This window comes from Spermophilus citellus, assembly GCF_964194105.1.
Source record: "Spermophilus citellus genome assembly, chromosome: 8".
NCBI lineage: Eukaryota > Metazoa > Chordata > Mammalia > Rodentia > Sciuridae > Spermophilus > Spermophilus citellus.
The window spans coordinates 33,945,807-33,969,288 of record NC_138189.1 but is presented as its reverse complement, the minus strand read 5'-3'; the positions used below and the strand labels follow the sequence as shown (position 1 = coordinate 33,969,288).

Sequence of the window (23,482 nt, the reverse complement as noted above, 5' to 3'; positions counted from 1 at the left end):
ATTTGAAACATGAAAATTCTCACAAGTAAGTTCAAGGCCTATTTGGGGCTTGAGAAGAAAAACACTGACTTTGAATGCAAGGTTATAATTCTTCAAATATTCTTATTTTGCTTCTTTTTAAAAATTGTGGAGTTATTAAACAGCTCAAAATAACCATTTCTGATAAGTTTTGTTATCCTCAAATATTCTTATTTGAAGAATTATAAGCCATAATGTAAAACTTAAGTTACAGAATAGGAACAGTACAGATGTTAGAAAGTGAATCTGCACCTTTGCATCTGATCTGCCGGTTTATCTCCCTGGGACAGGCCCCTACTTTCAGATTCTTGAGTTACTCTCAGGAGTGTATGTCAACATACAGACGCTCTGTTGTTAAAACAAGTCATAGCACATTATATACAACACTTTATGTACTTTGCTTTTCTCACTTACTATATCTTAGCAAATGTTCTACAATAGATGTTTGAAGCTATCTAATTTTTTTTAACATGGCATGGTATTTAAAAGGTATCTATAAGTAAATGATAGAGTTAAAACTGAAAAGATGATCTCAGGCCATCTGTGGTAGACTGGACCAGGTTAGGGAATGTGCCTACATAGGAAGAGGGGACCTTCAGCAGGACTGTGCTGAAGAAGTACGAGAGACTGTACATAGGCAGCCTTGGAAGAGCAGCAGGCATGGAGTACAGGCAAGGGGCCAGGAGAAGAGTTTAGGTCACCTTTGGAGTAGGATTGGGGGCACCAATGCCAGCGATGTAGTGTGAGAAAAATTGGGATGTATGCCATCTGGCCCCTGAAGAAGGAGTCAACAAGGATGTTTCTGGAAGTTCCATTTGGTCAGAGAACTGTTAAAATCCTGGTGGTGGTTATGCTTTTTTAAAAAAAAAACACAATACCTTTATTGGTTTTTTATTTTTATGTGGTGCCAGGGATCAAACCCAGTGCCTCACGCGTGCTAAGCAAGCACTGTACCACTGAGCCACAACCCCAGCCCCACAGTTATGCTTTGGTGGGTAACATGGTTACATGTTTTCTTACAGTCAAAATAAATCAGAGATAGAACCATGATGCAAAAGCAGGACAAGCCATGCTTTGTCTGACGGGGGACCCTTTTTGTCTGGATCCAGGCTCCCACCTATGTAAGGTGTGGCAGCATGGCTGCTTTTCTTTTATTCTGTTCCGTCATTTTTGTCCATTCCTTGGATAAATATTCTCTTTTTTTAAGAGAGAGAGAGGAGAGAGAAAGAGAGAGAGAGAGAATTTTTTAATATTTATTTTTTAGTTTTCGTTGGATACAACATCTTTATTTTATTTTTATGTGGTTCTGAGGATTGAACCCAGCGCCCCGTACATGGCAGGCAAGCACGTTACCGCTTGAGCCACATCCCCAGCCCAGATAAATATTCTTTTAAGTGTTTTAAGTATCAAGTAAATAATAATCTCAAGGGAAAAAGAAAAGTGAAATACCAAAAAAATATTCATTGTAGCACATCAGAGTAGAGTCACAACAGTGGCATTTATTTTCGTTTTGAGGTTTCTAAGTTGGTAGCACAAAATTAAGAAACACCTCGGGGTACTCGCACTACCTATTTCTACTGGAGCAGATGTAGTTAAAAGTGTCAGGTAGATAACACAGTGTAGGTGCTATTGTATCTGTTCAGCTTTAGCCTCTGTCTCTGCATCCAGAAAACTGTCTCATGTGTAAGAATTATGCTATAAATATTTGAGAAGCAAGTTTCTGCATGATTGTTAAGAATTCCATTTTTTTAATTGGTGAATTCCATTATTTTTAAAAGTCATGTATCAGTTTTAACTTTGGTAGTACTTTATCATATCTGATGTTTTAAAAGTAGGATAGTTAAGAATCTCCTTATCCATTCAAGTGGCAGGTTGGGGCAGGAGGCAGACTGTATGAATGAATTAGCACTAATTTGTCCAGCTCCTACCCGCCAAGCATTCTGCACCACTGTCTGGGGAAGGTTTTCTCCCAGGGAGTTAAGTGGTGACTACAAATCCGGCTGTTTAGGGTCAGACCTGCTGGGGTGCACTCATTTGTTTCTCAGCAGGAAAGGAAACATCACTTTGCATAGCGACTTCCTATCTTGTGTCATAAAATCCATGGCTGAGGTTTCAGGCAAATCATGTGAAATGCTAGGATGCCCCTAGGTACATCATTATTTGTTTTTCATTGCCACAGAAAAGAAAAACATCCTATCTATGTTTAAATTGTACTGATAGATAATAAGAGGAAATAGGATTATCACTGCATGAGCATAAAGAATAATTAACAAGTAATAAACTTAGGAACATAACATCTTAGGAAATGAATTGTGAGTGTGTGTTTTGTCAAGTGACAATTTTAACGAGCACACTCAAATTATTCTCTGAAACAGCCCAGTGGTTGAGAGCACAGTTCTGTCCCAAACTAACTGTGCAAGTTGAAAAAGCTTCTGTGAGCCAAGTTTTGCTGCCTTTCGAGAGAACATCATGTTTGGCATAGGATTAGTATGGTTAGCCCAATACATGGCACATGTGAAAAGGAGATGTTATGAAATTTTGTAGAAAGAACAGTATTCCCGTTGCTTGTAACTTGTTTTTGCATGATGATTATCTTTGTTATAAAAACTATTTTTCCAAGTTTTAATTTTTTCCTAAGGGAACAAATTATAACTGTAGATTCTCTTTTACATAAGTGATACATATTGCTCTGAACTATTCAAATTTTCTGCAAAATGTTATTCCTAATACTGTTAAAATTGAACAGATCAATCTCTTTCTCTTATATTAAACTTTTACAAAGTATTATATTCAAGGATCTTGAAATTTCACATAGAAAACTGTTTCTTCTAGTGATTCTATTAACAGAGATCATCGTCTCCCAAAATATAGATCATCACAAAAAAAAAATGCTACTGGGCTTTCTTTCTTTTGGGGTTTCAACATGGATGTTGTGCTGGGGGTGGGGGGCGGGAGTAGCTCTAATGATGTTTTTTAAATCCTTTAAGTAAATGCATTAAACCAAACTACAGTTAAAGATACAAACAGAAGGAGAGATTTGCTCTGCAGACCTGATAGGGAAACTTGAGAGGTTTGTCTGCCTCCGTTTACTCCCAACTACTATCATTGCAAGAGCAGTGCCTCCTCCTTAGACAGTCTACTGTCTAAGGACAGGCTCTTATAAAATGCCCGTCATCAAAAGAGTTTCTCAAGCAAAAAAAGCTTGATTCTTTTTTTATAATTTAGAAAAGAATTTCATAGATAAGGCTCACCTAAAGTTGATCAGAATTTTCAATAACTATTTCATTTAGGTAATTTGTTGTATACTATTTGAGCCTCTTTAATAGGAGTTCTGATTATGCTCTTCATATGAGACATTTCCATAAGCATATGCAGAGACAAGAATTCCAGATTGCTGGCTTGAAGAACATTTTTATATTTCCTCCCTGACTCCACAGCAAAGCTCAGGAAATAGCCCATAAACCTCTCAGAAGCCCCTTCTACTGAATAACCTGTATCTAAGGCATCCCTTTTGCATCTTTGAGTTATATCTTTGAGTTTGTCATGTCTTGAAATAATGCCTTCAAAGTCTGTCAAAACTGGAAACATCTAAACTGTGAGCTAAGAACTAGAGAATTTGATACTATGACCCGATTTCTAATTTTAAAAAGTCTTTCAAAATACACTAAAACAGTTCTGGAAGGATTGGGTTTATGATATACTAAGAAATATAGTTTTAATACTATACAAGAGCCTCATAGCATACCAACTCTGTGAATCTCTGGAAATACTTTCAGGCAACTCAAAATCTTACTCTTTCATCTTGGTTTGATCAAAGTTTCTACATGATAGAAAAATGATGGAGGTTTGTTTCATTGAGATAACTCACCACCATGTCATCTGTCAAACCCAGAGTGGGAAGGATTATCATTTCTTATGCTACTCACTGTATGACATAAAGGAATAAATAGATGTCTTCTAGGTACCAAAACCATCTTTCTTGAGTTTCTCATGATATACCCTTAACATAAGACTCACCTTCTAGCATCTCTTTTGTAGGGAGAGCTGTGGAATCTGGTAAAGCTAGAACTTAAATCCATTCTTACTGTAGTTCCCCGGCCTTTCTACTGCCAGACTTTCCTGAGAGGTGCAGGGGGACCACACTTCCTGGGAGAAGCCAAGTATCATTGACCCTACAGAAAAATACAGCTTTCTGACCTCCTAGGAAAAGTGAACTCTGACCCCTCTGCAGGATTCTGTGTGTGGCTGTTCCGGTCCTAACAAAACCAAGAGCTTATGTGTCTTAAGTGCTTTCTATTTTGGACCGGGTGCTGGATTAAAGCCTTGACACCTGAAAATGTTAGTAGACAGATATAATTATGCCTCAAAATAGGAATCTAGAAAGAGTTTCCTAATCAAAAAGACAGCTAAGCAGCACTGGGGAATGTAGCTAAGTCATTTGATTCTGGAATATAATATAAAAATAACTTTCTTACCCTCAGCTGCTACATTTGAAAAATAAGAGTAATGAAAATATTCATTTCCTAGGAATGATCTGAGGGCTAAAGAAGACAGTACTCCTGTTTAATGCTTAGAAATAGTTGACAGGCATGTAGTAAGTACTCAAGAAATATTGACTGTGGTCATGATCCTCATCATTACTATTTCTTCTAGCACTATTATTCCTGGGAGAGGAGAGTTCTTCATTTCCATCTGCTGTAAGAGATAACTTTAAACAGCTGCCTTGCTCTTAAATTACTTAAATTTCTCTACTTAATTTAAGAATATGGCCCCAAACTAGCTGTAGGTTTGATTATGGATACCAGTGTTTCCCCTCCCTGATATATTTTTTCAGAAAATGAATTGTTGGCCACATTGGATATTACATTAACAAGCATTAAAATACAATTTTTTTTCAACACCAGAGTAAAAGCAAACCCTTTATGGAATGACTATTTTTTTCTAGCTGTATTTGACTTTCTAATAGCATGTAAGTTTTGACTATAACTTATAGCACATTCAGGACATAAATGCTGAAGTTATCATCTGTACCCTTTTAAGCTCAACTTGTATATATTATGCAGACAAACCTCTCTGTTTTGGGAACCAGCCACTGGTGAATGGCTTCTGAAAGAAATCCAGAATAAGCAAGTTATTGACCTGACTCCAGAAAAGAAGTGGGGTGAGGGGGAAATGTGGGCTACTTCAGGTTTTATTTTGATATGTCCCCTGAGTCTAATACAATACATTTTGTATTGCTTTGACAAATAGTTTAGGCAGGTTTTAAACCACACTGAGTTTCTTTCCACCACCAGTGTTGGCGTTTCAACACCATGAATTTTCTTTTACCATCAGCAAAGTTAGTTCAACTTTGGGCTTGAAATCTTAAGATCTTAGATTAACTTTTAAGGTGTGAGTGTATCCCTATCAGATGCAGTGCCCCAAGGTAGGAAGATTATTCATATCCTGTCTGGCACACTGCTTGCTCCAAGTAGTCTTCAGTGAAGAGAGCCAAATGCATTACCTTTGAAAGGAATAGGTTAGTGAAAAAATGTAAACATTACTCAAGAATGAAAATAACATTTGAACAAATAATCTATTTTCCTTTCCCCTGATTTAAGACAGTGTCTGCTACAGGCCAAAGTATGTGGTTGAAGAAGTTTCATCAAACCCATTGTTTGGTCTCATGGAACTAAATGTGTCCCCCTTTTTAAACAAAATTCAGTGTGCCCAGTTTGTGTGCAGAGCCCTAAGTAAAGTTATTCACAAATTCACAGTATTTCTGTTTCAAGAAATGCTTCCTCCCCCAAGCCTCAGAATTCTTTTCCTCATTTTGGCTAGACATCTGAACTCTTCCCAGAGTTCCCAAGACCTAGAATTACAGATAAGTGCTTTCTAACCAGTCTGCCCCCTTGCTATCTCCCCACATGCCTGTGGACATTCTAAATGGAGAAATTTTCTTATGCCCGCTTCACATCTCCTGCTCACACCTTTGATTAGTCAGTACATTCATGAAAATAAAGGGGTTTAGGAGACCTACTATGTGCCAGGAATTTCTGATGCAAAATTCTCTACTCCCGTAGGGCTATTGCTATTTCTGCCCCCTTCCATGTGTACTTGAAGACTTTGAGTTCACACAGTTATCTAGTGCAGGATTCTGAATCCCCACCTTGAGTGATTCAAATCTCAGAGCTATGTCTTTATTTAGTTTTGTTTTGGGGTTTAAATCACCACACCTTCTCTAATGACAGAAGGACTCGATTATAGGTAAAAGCATTCTGAGAGGCAACCTCCAGGTGTTCCAGCTTGTTTCATCAACTCAGGACCAGGTTCACCCCCACAAAGCCACCAAGGGGTCATCCTGCTACCTTGCACTTACAAAACCAAAGAAAGACCTAAGTTTAGTTTTATCGATAGAACTGAGTGTATATGTGAAATAAAGGAAATGGTGTGTACTGGGAAAATATCACACTGAGAAAATATCACAGATAACAATTCTTCTGTATTCCTCTAGTAATTAGTTCAAGTCATTAAGAAAATGGCCCAACGTTAGCTTTCTCTGTGGTTCTGGGAACAGTTTCTCATAGGCTCCAGTTTTTGCCTTCTCCAAATGGTTGATTTGGTAATTTGCTTATTTTCAGAAAACCGGTTGTATATTCTAAGCAACCTCTTCCTGACTGAATTGAAGGCAATGCGAGAGACTGGATGTCTGCCGACCCAGTTCCTCCCAAAATGCTTCCTTTAGCATTTGAGTCACAGCCGCCACTGGAGAATACTTCATATCAAGCTCGAAATCGTGTTTAGGAGGCTTTCAGTGGTGGTTTAGAGTAATTACCTGAGGGCTTTGGTAAAAGCCTTTATCCACAAAACTATTTAAATTATGTAATTATATCCCCTGCCTCATTCTTCCTTCCTTTCCCTGGATTTGTCTTTCTGTGCTGCACATCCCTGCCCCAGTGCCGAAACCCAGTCTGGACACAGATCTGACATTTCTCTGCCTTTGTTCCCTGAGTGAGAGGAGATGCCTCAAGGACTTATTTGCCTCATGGAACCTATCATAATCCCAAATCCCAGGCCTCTCCTAAGGGGCCAAGAGCAATTTCCCCAGTGCTACAACTTCTTCCTCTTACCTGCTTCCATTTTGTGAACCTTGACCTTTTCCAGATGGCATGATCCTTTGGGAGATTGGACTATTTTCTCAATTAGTGCTGTACATCTATCCCGGCCTTGGAAGACCCCATCTGAGTATCAGCAAAGCATGGTTTTTTTGTTTGTTTGTTTTTGTTTTTTGTTTTGTCTCTTTCCCTCTCTCCATTATCTTTAACAACACATATTAATTAAATGCACTTCTTTTGGCTCTTTTCCCACTCAGCCATTTTGGGGGGATCTCTCTGATCACCTGGTTTCAATGACTTCACCTTCTGTCTTCCCCTACCCATTTTGGAAAAATTGTTTTATATTGGTTTGGTTCTGTATTCATATGCTTTTAAACATTGTATTCCAGTTTAGGAATTTAGAGACACCAGAGGTCTTTGATCAAAAACTATATCAAAAAGAGCTAGCAATCCTGACTGGGTTGCATACTAAATGAACCAATTGTAGATGAACATAGTTTATTTCTACTCTTAAGTGTATGTTCTTTTATCACTTCCTGGAGTAGCTAGAAGAGCCATTGATAATATGCATTGTGTAGGAGTATATGGAATGTAAAGTATTTCATTGAATCACTAATACATTGTAGAAAAATAAGTTATACCCAGTGGTTTATCCAGGTTGTTATCGTGGGAGTCATAACTCACTTTTTAAGAACGTGTCAACGTTGTCCATGCTTGATATGGTCACAGTATATTATTAGGAATGTTCTTGGAATGTTCAGTTAATTCGTAATTTTAGGGTATGAACATTTGGAGAGTATAAAAGTAGAAAAATAATGAAACATTTGGCTGTAAATTTGTAAATACTTGATTTCTTTAAATGATGATGAAGCGGGGCCACAAACCACCAAAATAGCTGATAAAATGTGTTAAGATTCATGTATATATCTATGTCCTCTTATTTGACATTTTAGATTAGCTTATAGTAGGTTTTAAAAGGCAAATACTTAGCAAACTAAGGTAAATTATCCCCCATCCTACTTTCCAAGTAAATGATATTTCTCTGCTTTAAGAATTGACTTGATGATGTTCTATCCCAAGAATATGCCAGCAAGACTAGCCCTGTGTGTTTTCTCTCATCATCAATTATTTTAAATCAATATATTTTATTTGATTATCTGTTCAAAAAAAATATAGAAAAAGAGAGAAGAAACTCCACATAAGTTTGTAACTGTCAAAGGAGTTCTCTCAGTTTGGAGGCAGAAATTAAGAGATAAAGAAAAACAGCGGGTAGTTTTATGAATATTTCTTCTACCATGTGCCAAGCGCTGTGTGCTATAAGAGAAAAGATAATACTCTCATTCTCAGAACTGAAGGGCAGACAGTTTCCCAGAGTTTTTGTTTTGTTTTGTTTTGTTTTTGTTTTTGTTTTTTTGGTATTAGGGATTAAACCCAGGAACACTTTGCTACTAAGCTACATCCCCAGGCCTTTTCACTTTTTTTATCTTGAAACTTAGAATCATTAAGTTGCTGAGACTGTCCTTGAATTTACAGTCTCCTGCCTCAGCCTCCCAGTCATTGGGATTACAAATATGTACCACTATCCCAGCCAGATATTTTTTATATAATCAAAGAATTAGCTGGTAGAGTTGAATGTTAGCAGTCAAAAGTCAGGTTGACGTAAATTGGGAGATTTCACAGGAAAACATAAGATGATTCAGTACACTCCCTGGGTTATACCAGTGTTACGCAGCAGTCCACAGTGTGCCGATGTTTCTTCATTATGGGTCGGTACCTCTTTTGGGCTTTCTTGGATGTTGGCTTTATGCCAAACTTTGAGCAGGGCACTTTCTTCACAAGTAAAGGAGTCAGCACATTTTATCATTGCAGTCACTCTAAAAAACAGATGTTCCCCCAATCTCACTAATGATAAAACCTCCATTCAAGAAGTTAGGTAACCTGTCTGAAGAAAGAGCCAGCAAGTATCAGCAAGGATGCAACTCAAACCTCTTTGATACCATATTAATACTCTCAAGAGTGAATCAGATGAAAAGACAAATCATAAGGAGTAAGACATGAAATCAACTTATTCATAATGCTTTTTTTGTTTTGTTTTGTTTTGGTTTTTGTTTTGTTTTGTTTTTTGGTACCAGGCATTGAACTTAGGGTCACTAAACCACTGAGCCATATTCTAGTCCTTTTTTATATCTTATTTAGAGACAGGATCTTACTGAGTTGCTTAGGGCCTCACTAAGTTGCTGAGGCTGGCTTTGAACTCCCAATACTCCTGCCTCAGCCTCCGAAGCTGCTGGGATTAAAGGTGTGCACCACTGTGCACAGCTCAAATTGCTTTTTCATGTAATATGTGATATAACCTTTTCTAGAAGGCTGAGCCTGTGTAGCTGCCTAATCGAATCTAAGAGGGGTTAAGAATTCTTGTGATTTTTAGTTAGTGGTTGAAAATGCTTCTTATTTCTTATTTAATTTTTCCATTAAGGAATTTTTCAAAGTAAAGCATATAATTTTCCCTTTTCAAGGTAGATGAAAATATTTGATTACCTTATCTTTACCTTGGACTCTACATCCACCTGAAGTTGAAGAGAACTTTGAGTTCTGAGCCATAGGGTATGTTTTGGCTTCTGGAACTTGGTTCTTTACAGTATAGCATCATTTTGTATCCAATATTATCAGTGCCCAACAAGTATCATGTGTGCATCAAGTGTTAGCCTCCACTTTCTCACAGCCTACTTTTATATGGCTGCACATTTATACATTCTTGACAGAAAATGCTTTCTCTGTATTGGTTCGTCATCTGTCTGCATGCACTCATGAGTTCTGAAGAGTAGCTGGGGCCTCCAGACAGTTACCTTGTTTCGGGTGAATCCATCTTGGTTCAGCAAGATTTCTGTAAGAGTTTCTAACAGTTTACTGCATTTTGCCCTTTCTAAGGAACAATGTGGAAAATTGTGGTGCTAATATTAAGTGGGAAATACAGACTTCATAAACTTAAGTACCTACTCACAAAGGTGAAAGTTGTATATCTTTCAAAAGTGATTCAACATTAGCCCTGATTTTATGCTCATTCACTTAATTCCTAAAGGAAAGAACAAACCCAGGAACAACAAAAGTGCCTTAGTTCAGTTTAGCTGCTATAAGAAAACTACCATAGACTGGGTAGCTTTAAACAAGACACATTTATGTCACACAGTTTTGGAAGCTGGAAAGTCTAACATCATAATATCAGCAGATTTGGTATCTCTAATGAACCTGCTTCCTGGTTCATAGAGCCTTGTGTTTTTCACATGATGGAATGGGAAGGGAGCCCTCCAGGATCTCTTTTATAAAGACATGAATCCCATTCATGAGGTCTCCATTCCTTGATGTAGTCACCTCCCAAAGGCCCTGCCTCCTAATGTTATCACACTATTAATATATGAATTTTGGGGGGACATCAAACATTCATCCCATAACAAATAAATCCATTATTAAATAATGCCTTTAAAAGTCTAAGTGCAATTTCCAGAGTTTATATATATATATATATATATATATATTTTTTTTTTTTTTTTTTTTCTTCCTGGGAATAGAAAACTTCTTGTAATATAAGTTTATCATCTTACCTGCACCCACTTAGTAGATGGCTAGGGATAAATACAAATGCCAGGTACTTATTTGTATTTGGACCCAAACACCAAAATATACTTTGAATAAATAAATATAGGTAAGCTTTTTTCCTTTTAACTTTTTTATTTGGGGTTACCCTTGCTGATGGCCATCCTCTGGAATATATATGAGCAATCACACATTATCAGCTGTCACTGCAAGTAAGTAACTGTGGCCCCAGAGCAAGGTGTGAGAGGCACTACCATTAGGCAATGTGTGTCGGACTCTGCTCACTAACCTTTCTTTGCTCTGTCTCTGCTCTCTGAACTCTTGGCTAACTGTCTTCAAGTTGAAGGCCATGGGCTTTTCCTTCCCTTTCCTTAGGGATACTTCCACATTCTCCACTAGGGTGTTCCTTGGATTTATTCCTAAGTAAAAATATCTTTTCTGTAAGCCTCTGAAAGGAATCAGGAAAGAAATAAAGGGACTAGACACTGGAAAAGAGTGAAAAGAGACTTTTTTTTTCTTTTTTTGGCAGGTGCTTTTCTGCAACATTACATTTGGGGCCATCAAAAACATAGTTCTTAGGTGGCCTAACATGTTCTTTGCACATCTGGCCTCTGGGTTCTTTAGACTGTTGCAAGCGGAGTTTTGCCAAAGTGAAAATGACAACTTGTGTACTATGATACTTTTCAAACAAATCAAGGCTTCCGATGTAGTTCAGTCTAAAACTGTGTCGGGTTTCATTGTCTAAGGCGCTCTCTGTGATTTTTATCAAGGGTTTCCTTGTTGGAGGTCATGTAAAAGTAATGAAAAGATTACAATAAGGCTTCCAGTCTCTGATTTCCTAAAGATAACTGTTGTGTTATATTATTTTATTGGAGGGTGTTCTGTGAACATGTTAACTGTTTTCCAGGCATGTTTCTTATAAATCCAGTAGATAATCTTTACTTCTTGGTCAAGTGTTATACCACCTGGATTGATCACTAAGTTGCTAGTCTAGGAGTTCATCCTACTATACTCATTAGATAATTTTTATTATTTGAGGGAGAATTAGATGTTGAGGCCATGCTGTATCCTAATTACCTCTGTGCTCCATGTCCTCTATAAAAAGAAAAGCATAGTAACATTTTTCTTTATTCTAACTCAGAGTGTCCAAGATTATACAAGAGTTTTACAAGCAGCCGAAAATCATCCTCAAAGTAGTCACAGGAGAAAGCCAATTGAACTTCCCACAAGGTGTTCTGCCATCACTGATAAATGAGGTCATTCTTTTTATTATCTCTTCATCAGGGCCTCATCCCAAACAGAAGGTAGCGATACAAACAGACAAGATACCACACATCATGCCATGTTATAAAAGCAAAAATGAAGTATTTGGAGAATCCAGAGATGGAAGTCTTCTCAGTCACCCGTAGGACTCTGGGAAATAGAGTCAAGGGAATGATTCTTGGCTTATTTATTCATTGATTTTAAAATAAGAAAATCATGATCTTGTTTGTAGGCTTAATGACCTTGAAAACAAATAGGGCCCATGGGGAGAATGAGGATGAGCAGAATAGAGCAAGGAAAGGAGCTAGATTGTTGTTCCAAATCCAGCTCCAGACTTCAGGGCAAGGGGAAGTTTAAGGGAAGAAAATTGAAGGAATTTATTCTTGCATCAGTGTGTGAATGTTCTCAGTGAGGGAGGTAGACATTTGCTGAGTGACAAGGGCCAAATTTGTAATCAGGAGAGAAGAAAAGGCCTGGAGTAGCCTGCCCTCTCTCAAAGATGCCTTTTCCTTTCTGTGCTATCAAGAATGAGGGGAGAAGCCCTGTTGATTGCACTGAAACTGAAACAGGCAAGACAGGAAAGCTTGGTGGGAGGTTTGTACTGGGAATGCCTTGCTGGGTAGGGTGCTAGGCACAGGGAGAGTGAACTTGAGTGGCGACTAGAAAGACCCCAGTTGCTGGTGCACACAAATCCCACATCACCTATGGCTCCTCCTTTATCTGTCTGGCCACCTTCACTCTGGCCTGACCTGTTTCCTACTTGTCCCCCACCAACTGCTTTTACTTCAGAAGGCCTCTCTGATACTCCTTCATATTCAGCCCACAAATAAAAACATGCAGAACAAGAGAATACAGGCCTTGGATCGTGTTGTGTTCTGTGGTCTTTGATCCTCTTTCTGATTTAGCTTCTCAATTATGTATCTTCACTTTCACAAGTCACTAAGTTTAAATATTTAAACATTTCCCCCTTCAGTAGCCAAAGAGAAAAACAAAGCAGAAGCTAATACCGTAATAAATTTATCTGGAGCTACAGGAGATGAGCTTCAATGCAATATGGCCATAAAGTATGACTCCCAGGCTTAGGGGAGAAACAATCGACTTTCATAAATAAAAGAATTTTAAAATACTCCCAGCAGTAAATAAGGATAAAACATAACTTGTAACTTGCAGCACACAGCCAAGAGCAGAGCTACTTATAAAACTGTAAACTAAAATAGGAACATGTTTGCAGCTCTGTCCTTGCTGTTACCTTCACCCTAGGAAGGCTGACAGAAGAGAGGGCTGTGGGAAGGTGTCCCCTCCTGAAATGTTACCTCTCTTTATCTCCTGACACCTCTTGATTTGTTGAAGATCTGTGATAGTCACCAAGGAAACCCAGGGGTACTGATGCCACAAATAAGAGAGTTTGCAATGAATTTTAAAGTGTGAGAGAATGCCTGAGAAAGGAGGGAGAATGGGGAAGGCAGGACCCACAGGTGGGTCTTAATGAGGACAGTTCACAGTGCTGGATCCACTTGACTTGCTTTTTGCAGCTGATCTTTAAAGAAACTTAAAGTTCTCCCAGAGTCCTTCTCAGGTTTCATTTCAGGTTGTCAGCTCAGAAGTCACTCAGGCAATAAGTTAAAACAAAACAAATTACAGAAGCAGTTTAGTGAACAATGCCTGTGTTTGAAAGACCATTGAAGTAATAAATTATTTGTTTCCTATAAAATTAGGGAATAGGGCTGGAGAGGTGGCTCAGTTGGTGGAGCACTGCCCTGGCATGCAGAAAGTTCTAGGTTCAACCCCCAGCACCATAAAAAATAATTAAATAAATATGTAAAAAAAAAAAAAAGAAGAAAGAAAGTAAAGGAAAGAAAATTAGAGAACAAGGAAAAGAAGATACATATTCATTCACTACCTCCCTTCCTCTCCCACCCCCACCCCCATAATCAGAAGTGATAATAAAGGGGAAATGGAATGCAGACAGTGGAATGAAATCATTATTTATCAGTTCTCTCATTCAATAACTACGTTTCCTGAGCACATGTAATTACAGGTACTATTTGTTGCGGGGCGGCAGGTTAGTCCTGATCTCTCTCCTCAAAGAACGCAGGGTTTTGCTAGCAAAGGCTGAGTTACATGGAGTGACCCAGGAGCTCTGTAGGGCAGGCTTCTGGCATTTGGGGAGAGGAAAATGCAAGAGTCCTGATGGCAGAGGGTGCTGTGAAGGACCCTAGGTGAGATTAGAGTGTGGGAAATGGTAAGAACCATTTTAAGGAGCTTGGAGGTCATCTCAGCAGCAGCAAGAAGTTCTGGAAATATTGTAGAGCAAGAAGAGACACAATTTGTGTTTTAGATTTGTATGAGAGCTCTATAGGTAGAAATTAAAAAAAAAAAAGATGAAAGGCAAATGAGGAGGGAAACAATTGAAGAAATGGTGTGGGCATTTCATGTATGACTTGCTCTGCCTGGTACTTCCAAAGTATGGTTTCTTTTTCCTGGATTGGGCAGAGAAAGACAAGCTAGCACAAAAATTTAATTCTGAATTTAATTTCAGTTGGATTTTGATCAGGGAACTAAGATATAGGGCTGTCTGATCTTCTTCAACTGCAAAAGGGAGATAAATAGCACCTGTGCACAGGCTAAAACTAAGTGTGGACTTAAATGTATACATATAGCCCTTAAAACTGTGACCAGTGTGAGCCAGGCACCATAGCACATGCCTGTTATCCCAGTGACTCAGGAGACTGAATAGGAGGATGGAAATTTCAAGGCCAGCCTCAGCAACTTAGGCCTTAAGCAAGTTAGCAAGACCCTGTTTCAAAATAAAAAAAATTAAAAACAGACTGTGGAAGAGCCTCAGTGGTTAAGTGCCACCAGATTCAATCCTTGATACCAAAAAAAAAAAAAAAAAGTGCCTGGTGTAAAGCGCATAGTAAGTATTTTATGTCAGTTCATTGACTTCCTTGTTTGTTCATTTACTCAATACAAAATTGTTTTTAAAACAATCTAGGGTTGTATGCTATAAATTGTCATCAGTAAATTCTGCTTAAAGAACTTCGAGGGTATTTTTCACCTCCTTCTCTTAAATCCTCTTGGGCCAAACATTTCCAGCAGGAAATAGAGTAAGGCCTGTAAATTAAAACAGCCCCCAATGTAAAGTGTGAACAGAAAATTTCTCGAAGAATTCTATCTGGTGGTCCTTTGTGTCACTGTAGGTAATGGGGACTGGGGGAGAGGGGAGGGTAGGCGTGAAGCTGTTGAGTGAAGTTCCAGTGTTGGGAAAGTTGGGCAGTCTCATTTTACAGTACAATGTGGCCTATTATTTTGATAAACAGATTCTGAAATTCCAGAACGTAGTGTGAACCACATTTGAATACATTTACAGAAACACCTTCAAAAATCCCCCATATAAAATTTTAATTACCTATGCCTTCACCTCCCTCTTTGTGAATTAACTGTGAAATGACTATGCAACACCCTTAAATTAGAACATTAATTATACAAGCTATCAATATAATAAAAATTATGATGTGAGGGTATTATATTTTTATCATACCTGTATTTTATTATATAAATATATATTTATTTAATATTTATAACTAAAGACTTAGCCCTCAGAACAATGATCTAATAGGTTCATACACACTGAGGTTCACACACTGGGATGGAATTTGTTAGCAGAGTTTTGTTCCTTGTGTTTCCCTGTACAGGGACAGTGTTGTGTTTCTTCACAATGTTAGGGCTCATTGAAACAGGAAGTTGACTCCATTAAGTTATAGGAAGTCTATAGGATTTGGGGAGAAAAACTAAATATCTAGAAACTGTTTCCCTCTGAAAAGCTGGGAAAGCAATTCTAGACAGAGAAAATAAATGCATCCCTTCTGTAAGGTTGAAGCAAACAAAGCTTTTCTTGACAGTGAAGGTTTTCATTGTGTCTAAAAGTGAAGTCTTCATTGGTGGGAGGGTTTCTTTTATTTGATCCATCAAGATTACCAAACCAAACTGGGCACAACAGCACACATCTGCAACCCCAGTAATTTGGAAAGCTGAGACAGAAGGATGGCAAGTTAGAGGCCAGCCTTGGCAACTTAGTGAGGCCCTAAGCAACTTAACAAGACCCTATCTCAAAAAAAAAAAAATTAAAAAAAATTAAAAGGGCTAGGGATGTGGCTCGGTAGTTAAGCACCCCTAGGTTCAATCCCTGATCCAAAAAAAAAAAAAAAAAAAAAGATTACCAAGCCACATGTCACCATCTCTAGCTAAAATACAGTATCACAAAGTTATGATTAAAGTTGTAGAAGCCAATTCATGAAGTGGCAAGAGATTACAAATCCTGCATTTCCTCCTCAAGGTTTCTGTGAATTAAATTTCAATAGCGTTGAGTACTTTTGAGAGAATACCCATAAATTATTGTAATTGTATTCCCCAACTTTTCCCCTTGGTTCATGGCAAAGCAATTTTGACTAGTTCATAAATTAGAACAGTGGTTTGGTTTTTAACAAGATAATTTACTGAAAATATTCTTGCCGTATTGTGATTGTGTGGTTAGAATAATGAGCAAAGATTGCAGAGTCAGCCAAGGAATGGGTAACCTGCCGTCCCAGCCCAGCCCTGCTGCCAGCAGATGTGTGACTTCCATGGAGTTTGTCAGATAACCTTTGTCCAATCTCTTCTAAGGGGCTATTGTGAGACTCAAATGAGTGAAAGTTTGCAAAAACAATTTGAAAGATAAAAAACACTAAAGATAACTAAATGTAGTTACCAAACATCCTGAAGGCATGTGAGTAGAACAAACGGAGTAAATGTTGATGGGCTTTGTGTTTAATATTCCAGGCAACCAGGGAAACCCTCAGTCGGCACTGTAATACCCTTGGGGATGCTCTTCGGAAAGAGAACGATTTTGCTCTTATAATTGATGGGAAGACCCTCAAGTATGCCTTAACCTTCGGAGTCCGGCAGTATTTCCTGGATCTAGCTTTGTCGTGCAAAGCTGTCATTTGCTGCAGGTAAATTCTCAATGTTGTCAGATTTCAATAAAAGCAACTTTATCTTTTGATCAAGTTTTTGATCTTTAAAAGTTCCTTGAAGTTATCCTACTCAGAATCTGTAAATGTGAGGTTACCCAATTCATTCACTCAAGACCTGAGGTTCACACACTGGGATGGAATTTGTCAGCAGAGCTTTTGAATGTGATCCCTAACAATCATCAATAAGTATTATTCATAATTTGAATCCACAGTTTTCTTGCTGTTATTTGTACTTAAAATTGGTTATTGGGGCTAGGGATGCAGCTAGTGGTAGATTGAGCGTTTTAATGCACAAGGCTATCACTTTAATCCCAGCACACACATTTGGGGGAAAAAAAAAAAAAAAAGATTATTTACCTGCATTTCCATCTTGGGTTATTTCTGTTAGGCTTCTGTTTTCTACACTTAAGTCTTCGATCCTACTGCCAGAATTTGTTTTGGGGGAATAGCAGGATGGGAGTTATAAACAGGGTCATTTTCCAAATAGCCAAGCATCTTTTGGAGGGCTCATTACTGACTCTATGGTCCCTTGCCTGCTAATTTATAATATTGCCTATATCCTAAATTTAAATCTTCTTTGAGTTATCATGTTCTAATCCATAAAATTAGTCTAACTAAAATCTGAAATATGTTCATGACAATGCTCCATCTCCTCCCTTCTAAGGATTTTCCTCTTTGTCGTCCACTTACTGAATCTTACCCACTGGGCAGACTAGGCTCAGAGCAGTGCTTTTTCAAATCACTCTATCGCCTTGAGAGACAAGGTGTTAGTAGACTTCCAAAGAAATTTCTCAGAATCTGTGTATTTTACATTATCTTTAAAACTGTCATTTGCTTTTGTTATTTTTTTTAAAAAGTTATAATCACTAATAAAGTGTTATGCTTTTAAAAATTTTGGGAAGGGGGACAGTTCTGGGTTTAGTCACTTAAATATCCTGTATATGATTTTATCTCTGTACTTATAATTCATACCTTGTAGATATTCCTAAATTTCAATTGAAATATACTTCCTGAAATAGAATTTAAAGCATACTTAATAAGTATCCTATGTAAGCATCACTTCAACTTTTATAAACTTAGGTCATATTCAGAGAAGTAAGAGCTGCCTATTATTCCCAGAAATCTATTTTAGCCATAGAATCTATTTTTCATCTCTTTGGCATATATTAATAAATAATGTTATTATAAAGCTTTTGGAAAATAGACTGTGCAGATGTTTAATGTTAGTAACAATTAGGTTCTTTGCCTAATCATGAAGAAAGAGTTGGAAATGATTTTGACTCTCATTTTTACTTGGGTAGCCTCATGCTTTTTAAAATCTGCTTTTACAGTGACTTTTCTTGGTTCCTTGCTAATATCTTGACAAGGTCTTGCTCACATTTGGCCCTGACACCTTTCCATCAGGATAATTTTGTGCCAGATTTGGTCACTTAATCATTTTCACTAATGGGTTCATAAGGATCAAGAAAAGATTGCTCAAAAACACGAGTGTTAGCCTAGGGGCTTCTACTTGGAAACAGAACACAGAACAGAAGACAGGGCTATGCAAATAAAGTGGCCAGTTTCCTTAAGAGGGCATCCATGTGTGCCTGCTGTGTGCTGGGCACAAATGCTGTGCTTACAAAGACGAGTAAGACTCACTACCTGCTGTCCTTCTTGCATCTGACGTTTTGTTTTAAGCAGAGTCACAATGGGTTTGAAAGATGTGGGAGGCCAGTTTTCGTAACGCAATCTTTGCAGCCGAGCTTCATTTTTAAAGCATTGCTTAACACAGTACCTCCCACCATTCTTTAAAAAGTTGAACCACAAAATTAAACAATAGCAGAGGGAGGGAAAAACTAGAAAGCAGAGTCAAGGGAGAAGAAATATGTTCTGTGCTTGTGAAATTCCCTCCCAAGATCCTTGTCCTGTATGCTCACAAGTCACATGGATCTCAGGGCTCCTCCAGGCCCAAGGGACCCTGGGAGGGACTCACACACACTCTGCCGTACATGTGCAGCTCAGCTCTGAAACTGAGCTTATAAAGATGTGTGTGGCCCCTTCCTCCCTGGGTTCTGTTTTATGCATGTTTGAGGACCATGAAGGTCCCTATGCAGACACTGAGTTTTATTTCAGGGTTGTGTTTTATTTTTTTTTTTTTTCCTTTAAGTAAAATATCTTTCCTCAGCATTTTTTTTCTTTTTTTCTAATTACCTTCATGCTCTCTTTTCCCATAAGGACTATGGTTCAGCTTCCGGCCTGGCTTTGAGAATTGGCCTAAGCCTCTAATTACATCAGTGCCACTGCTGGATTTATGTCTGTGCACCTTCTTGGCCTGGTGCCTCTTGACATTTAAACTATTGGCACAGACCATCTTCTTGTCATTTCACTCTCCGACCTCCAAGTGTAATTTCCATGATAATGCCTCTGTCACGCGAGGGGAATAGGTGGGCAAGTCTGTGTATCATTCTTGGCGATTAAACCCCAGTGTCAGTTCTCATTTCTCAGATGATTGCAATCTTCCAGCCTCAGGAAATTCTCCATTTTACTCCATTAGATAGACGCTCCAGATAAATACCGAGTATTATTTCAAAATACAGTACGGTACTGTTTCCCAAATTTGTCTGTGTTCATGCTGGCTTTCTGGGCTTTTCCCTCAAATTGAAGCTGCTTTCCATTCTACTGCCTGTCAATCTACACACAAGAAGATAATTCAGAACCAGACCTTCTGCCGTCTTCTTTCTAGCCACAGCCAGAGTGGAAGCAGCAGGAAGAGACTTCCTGTAATGGATAATAGTCTCTCAATGTTCCTCCCATCCCCAGGATTACATCAGCCACTTTCCTCCCTGACATTATCAGCATCCAGGGCAGAAGGCAGTTTTGAGTGTTTGCCTCATTGACACAGTTATACGGATGAGCGTTTGCCCTTGGGCTTCCCTCTGGACGGAAAGAAGCCAGTTGCGCTCCATTGGTAGTCATCACCCCTCTCACCACCATTTTCTGAAGGGAATATCCTGAGACAAGACTAATCCCTCCCCGGGCCCCCAAATCGTTCAGGGCTTTGGAGTCCTGGTTTTGGTTTACACAATGTAGGTTGCATGTTATACCTCAAATATGTTTGGTGAAGCATGTCAGACCCAAGAAGTAGAATGTGATCTGTTTTTATCAGTGTTCACAAACGCTGTGTGGCTTGTCTTTTCACCATGGTGTTCATTTCCCTGGGTAACCTGAGCTATTTCCTGGGAAGCATGTACTCACTTTTCAGGTAGTTTCTGATACATGTTTCTGGTTATAGCATCAGCATTTTAGGGATGCTTCCTCCCTCTGACTCCCATTCTTTTTTTTTTTAAGAGAGAAAGAGAATTTTTTTTAATATTTATTTTTTAGTTTTCGGCAGACACAACATCTTTCTATGTGGTGCTGAGGATCGAACCCGGGCCGCACACATGCCAGGCGAGCGCGCTACCACTTGAGCCACATCCCCAGCCCCTTACTCCCATTCTTTTAGGGTACTTTCCTTCTACTTCCCTGGTCAATCCCATTGATTCTTATTTGTGTGATCACTGATACTCTGGAAGAATATTTGTTTCTTCCTCCAGGAGAAACACACATGCACACAAATAGGTGAGCTCACATGCACCATTTTAGGGGCTTCACAGAACCCCTTAAACTCCTTAGACAAGAAGACAAAGGAAAAAACTTGCTATCGGACTCATGCAGATTTGTGGACTTAGCTGAAATGAACAGCTATCTCAAAGTTCTAGATAAATAATTCCTGATCTTGGTCACCAGTGCCTTATGACTTGAGGCCTTCTAGTTTGTATAGTTGATATCATGGCATTTTGACTGGAGATTCAGGAAATGCTTGTTCTGACTCTCCCTCTCTGGCACTCTGGATACCTACCTAATGGAACCTCACTGGCCTTGGTTTCATGACCTGTGAAATGAAGAGATTAGAATTTAGCCATGATAACAGTCCTCCTGGGGACCTAGACGTATGAGCAGATAAGAGTGAAGCTATTCTGACATGGAAAGGCAGGAAACACACACACACACACACAGAGACCCTTCCTGGGGCGTTCCATCCCAGCTTGAAAGCATCTGGGTCAGAGGACCTCCCATCGCCCTTGCAGTTTCTGGATGAACTCTCCTCCCGTTGGCCACTCTGCCGGGAATAGCCTTTCTACTGCTTAGATCAGCCGAATCCCAGGGAGCAGCTGCTCTGCCTCTTTTACTGTTCCCTCCAGCAGACTGGGAATGTTGCAGTGAACTGTTGCTGTGTGTTAAATAACGTGTGGTTTCTGAGGTCCTCATCAGTTCACGTAACCCAGCCTTTCAAAGAATTTTACATTTTTTCTGTAGTTGTCAGTTTAGTTTAAACATATTTTGAAACTTATGTTCTGTGACAGTTGGTTGAAAATTGGCTTAGAGCCTCCAGCTTTTAGACTGTCTAGTAATCACCGTTCTTCTACATAATTTATGTACTCATGTCTTCTGAAAAGCAGAAGTTAAATTGGAGTCAGCATTTTTCCCTACTTGCAACATCCCTAATCAAAGTTAAACCCCTCTTTTAGGCCATTTTCCTGTAGTGCTTAAAAAAAACACTTGACTTCATTGAGCATCGTCACTTGGGAGTGGCATCCCAGGCCAAACCTTTCACCTAACTCTGATCAAAGGTTCTCCAAGAAGAGGTCTGAAGGGACACTTTGAATATTTTCTGTCATAGCACGAGTCCATTAAATAAAGGGTCAAAGGCAGATCGACTTCTTGAATCTCTTGGGATTGTCTTTAGCTTTCAAACCTTCTCTAAACAAATGTTCTATTTAAAAGGTAGTCATAAAGCACAAATGAAGCTAATAAATGCTCTACAGACATTCCTGTAAGGAAAAGAAAATTGTGAGCACCATTGGATGCCAAGCAGATGTTTGGCTTTGAAAAGACAAACTGTTAATGAATGTCAACGTTATATTTGCTTCCAAGAAAATATGAATAAATGTTGGAAATGGTGAGGGAATAATTCCTTTCATGTAAGTATGGCTAAAAGAGGACACGGCGAATAAATTTTATAACTTACAAAAATGCCCACATTTTTATTTAACATAATCATCTGCTCACCCCTGCCCATCTCATTTGTTTGTCTGTCTGGTAATGTTAAAGGAACTGCATGTCTGTCTGACAGCCTAGTAGCCAGTGCTGATGTGCTACAATAAAAAGTCCATTTTTGACAGTAAAATATCTACAAATATATGAGAAATGTAAATGCTAGTGAACCACCATAATTCAACATTGTATAGTTTTAGATGTGGCTTTTTAAGCCACCATCACCTGAACACACACACACACACCCCTTAACACAATTGCAGATTATATAATTCTGGCAGAGTTCCCTTGTACTGAGAAGCACATAGGCGTAATTGCACAAAAAGTGAATTTTCACCTAGTGCACACACTTCTCACCCAAACATGACCTATACCCCAGAAGCACTTTCATGCTTTCTTTAGTTATTGGCCTTGACGGGTAACTGCTATTTTGATATCCATCACCATCCTTCATAAATCATATCTCAATCAGTTGATGCTTTTTCTGTTTCATATTTTACTAACTTTGAATATGCATGTGTATCTCCCACAACTACATTCAAATCTTTGATGAATTTTTTCTCCGCAGCAATTTTAAATGCAGAAATCTAGCTTTTCACCAAATACTTCCCTAAAGCTTTGCATAAATCAATAAACTAGGGCTCTAATATAGTCTTCAAATACAAATCTGCCTAAAACATTGCTTACAGTTCTCCTTCCGTTATGATTTGCTAAAGACATGATATGTGAAACAGGTGGCATACCTCTGACCCGTCGGCCTATTGATCCTATTGTTTGGGAAAGGGAAGCAGAGTTAGTTTGGTGTAACTGGTTCTACATGGACCCAGGATGATTTCCAGTGACACTTTCATTTTATTAAATCAGTGTGGACCATACTAGGGTTCCAGGTTTCAAGACCAGGCCAGAGAGTAGGCTTGGCTTTTCCAGCAACTATTGGGCAGAGAGAAAGGAGACAGTAGTCCAGGGAAAAGATGGTTTTGAAAAACAACAGATGTGTTTCCAAGGAGAGAGCCAGAAAGACAAGAAATGGTTGTAGAACAGGCTTTTAGTTGAGGCATGAATGTTCCAAGTAGCACTCTCAATGAGAAAGGGAATATTGGATGGAGTGGGCCAACGTTTTCTAAAAAGGCCTGGATAGTAAATATTTTAGGCTTTGCTTGCTGTACAGTCTCTATCACATTGTGACATTGAATTGTTGCCTCAACTCTTGTGGGTAGAGTAAGAACGCAACTCCAGGCAATATGTACTGTAGGCAATATGTAAATGAATGAGTGTGGCTTCCGTGCACTTTGAAGAATAAAAACAGACTGCTGTCTAGATTCAGCCCTGAGACATTCATCTGCCCAACCCTGGAACAGAGTGTCTGTGGCTCTTGAGTGGCCATGGAAGGAGTTGATTCTGACCAAATTTTCCTAAAATCCTGAT

The 23,482-nt window shown here is 38.7% G+C and overlaps 1 protein-coding gene across 4 annotated transcripts in view; it reads left to right on the top strand.

Moving 5' to 3' along the window:
* The window catches only part of ATP8A1 (ATPase phospholipid transporting 8A1), a 221,418-nt gene that overhangs the window by 129,326 nt on the left and 68,610 nt on the right, over window positions 1-23,482 (top strand). For all 4 annotated transcript variants that reach the window (XM_081303539.1, XM_081303538.1, XM_081303536.1 and 1 more), the window contains one exon: window positions 16,785-16,957. In XM_081303539.1, the coding sequence (XP_081159665.1) occupies window positions 16,785-16,957 (173 nt within the window). The remainder of the gene's footprint in view (window positions 1-16,784; window positions 16,958-23,482) is intronic.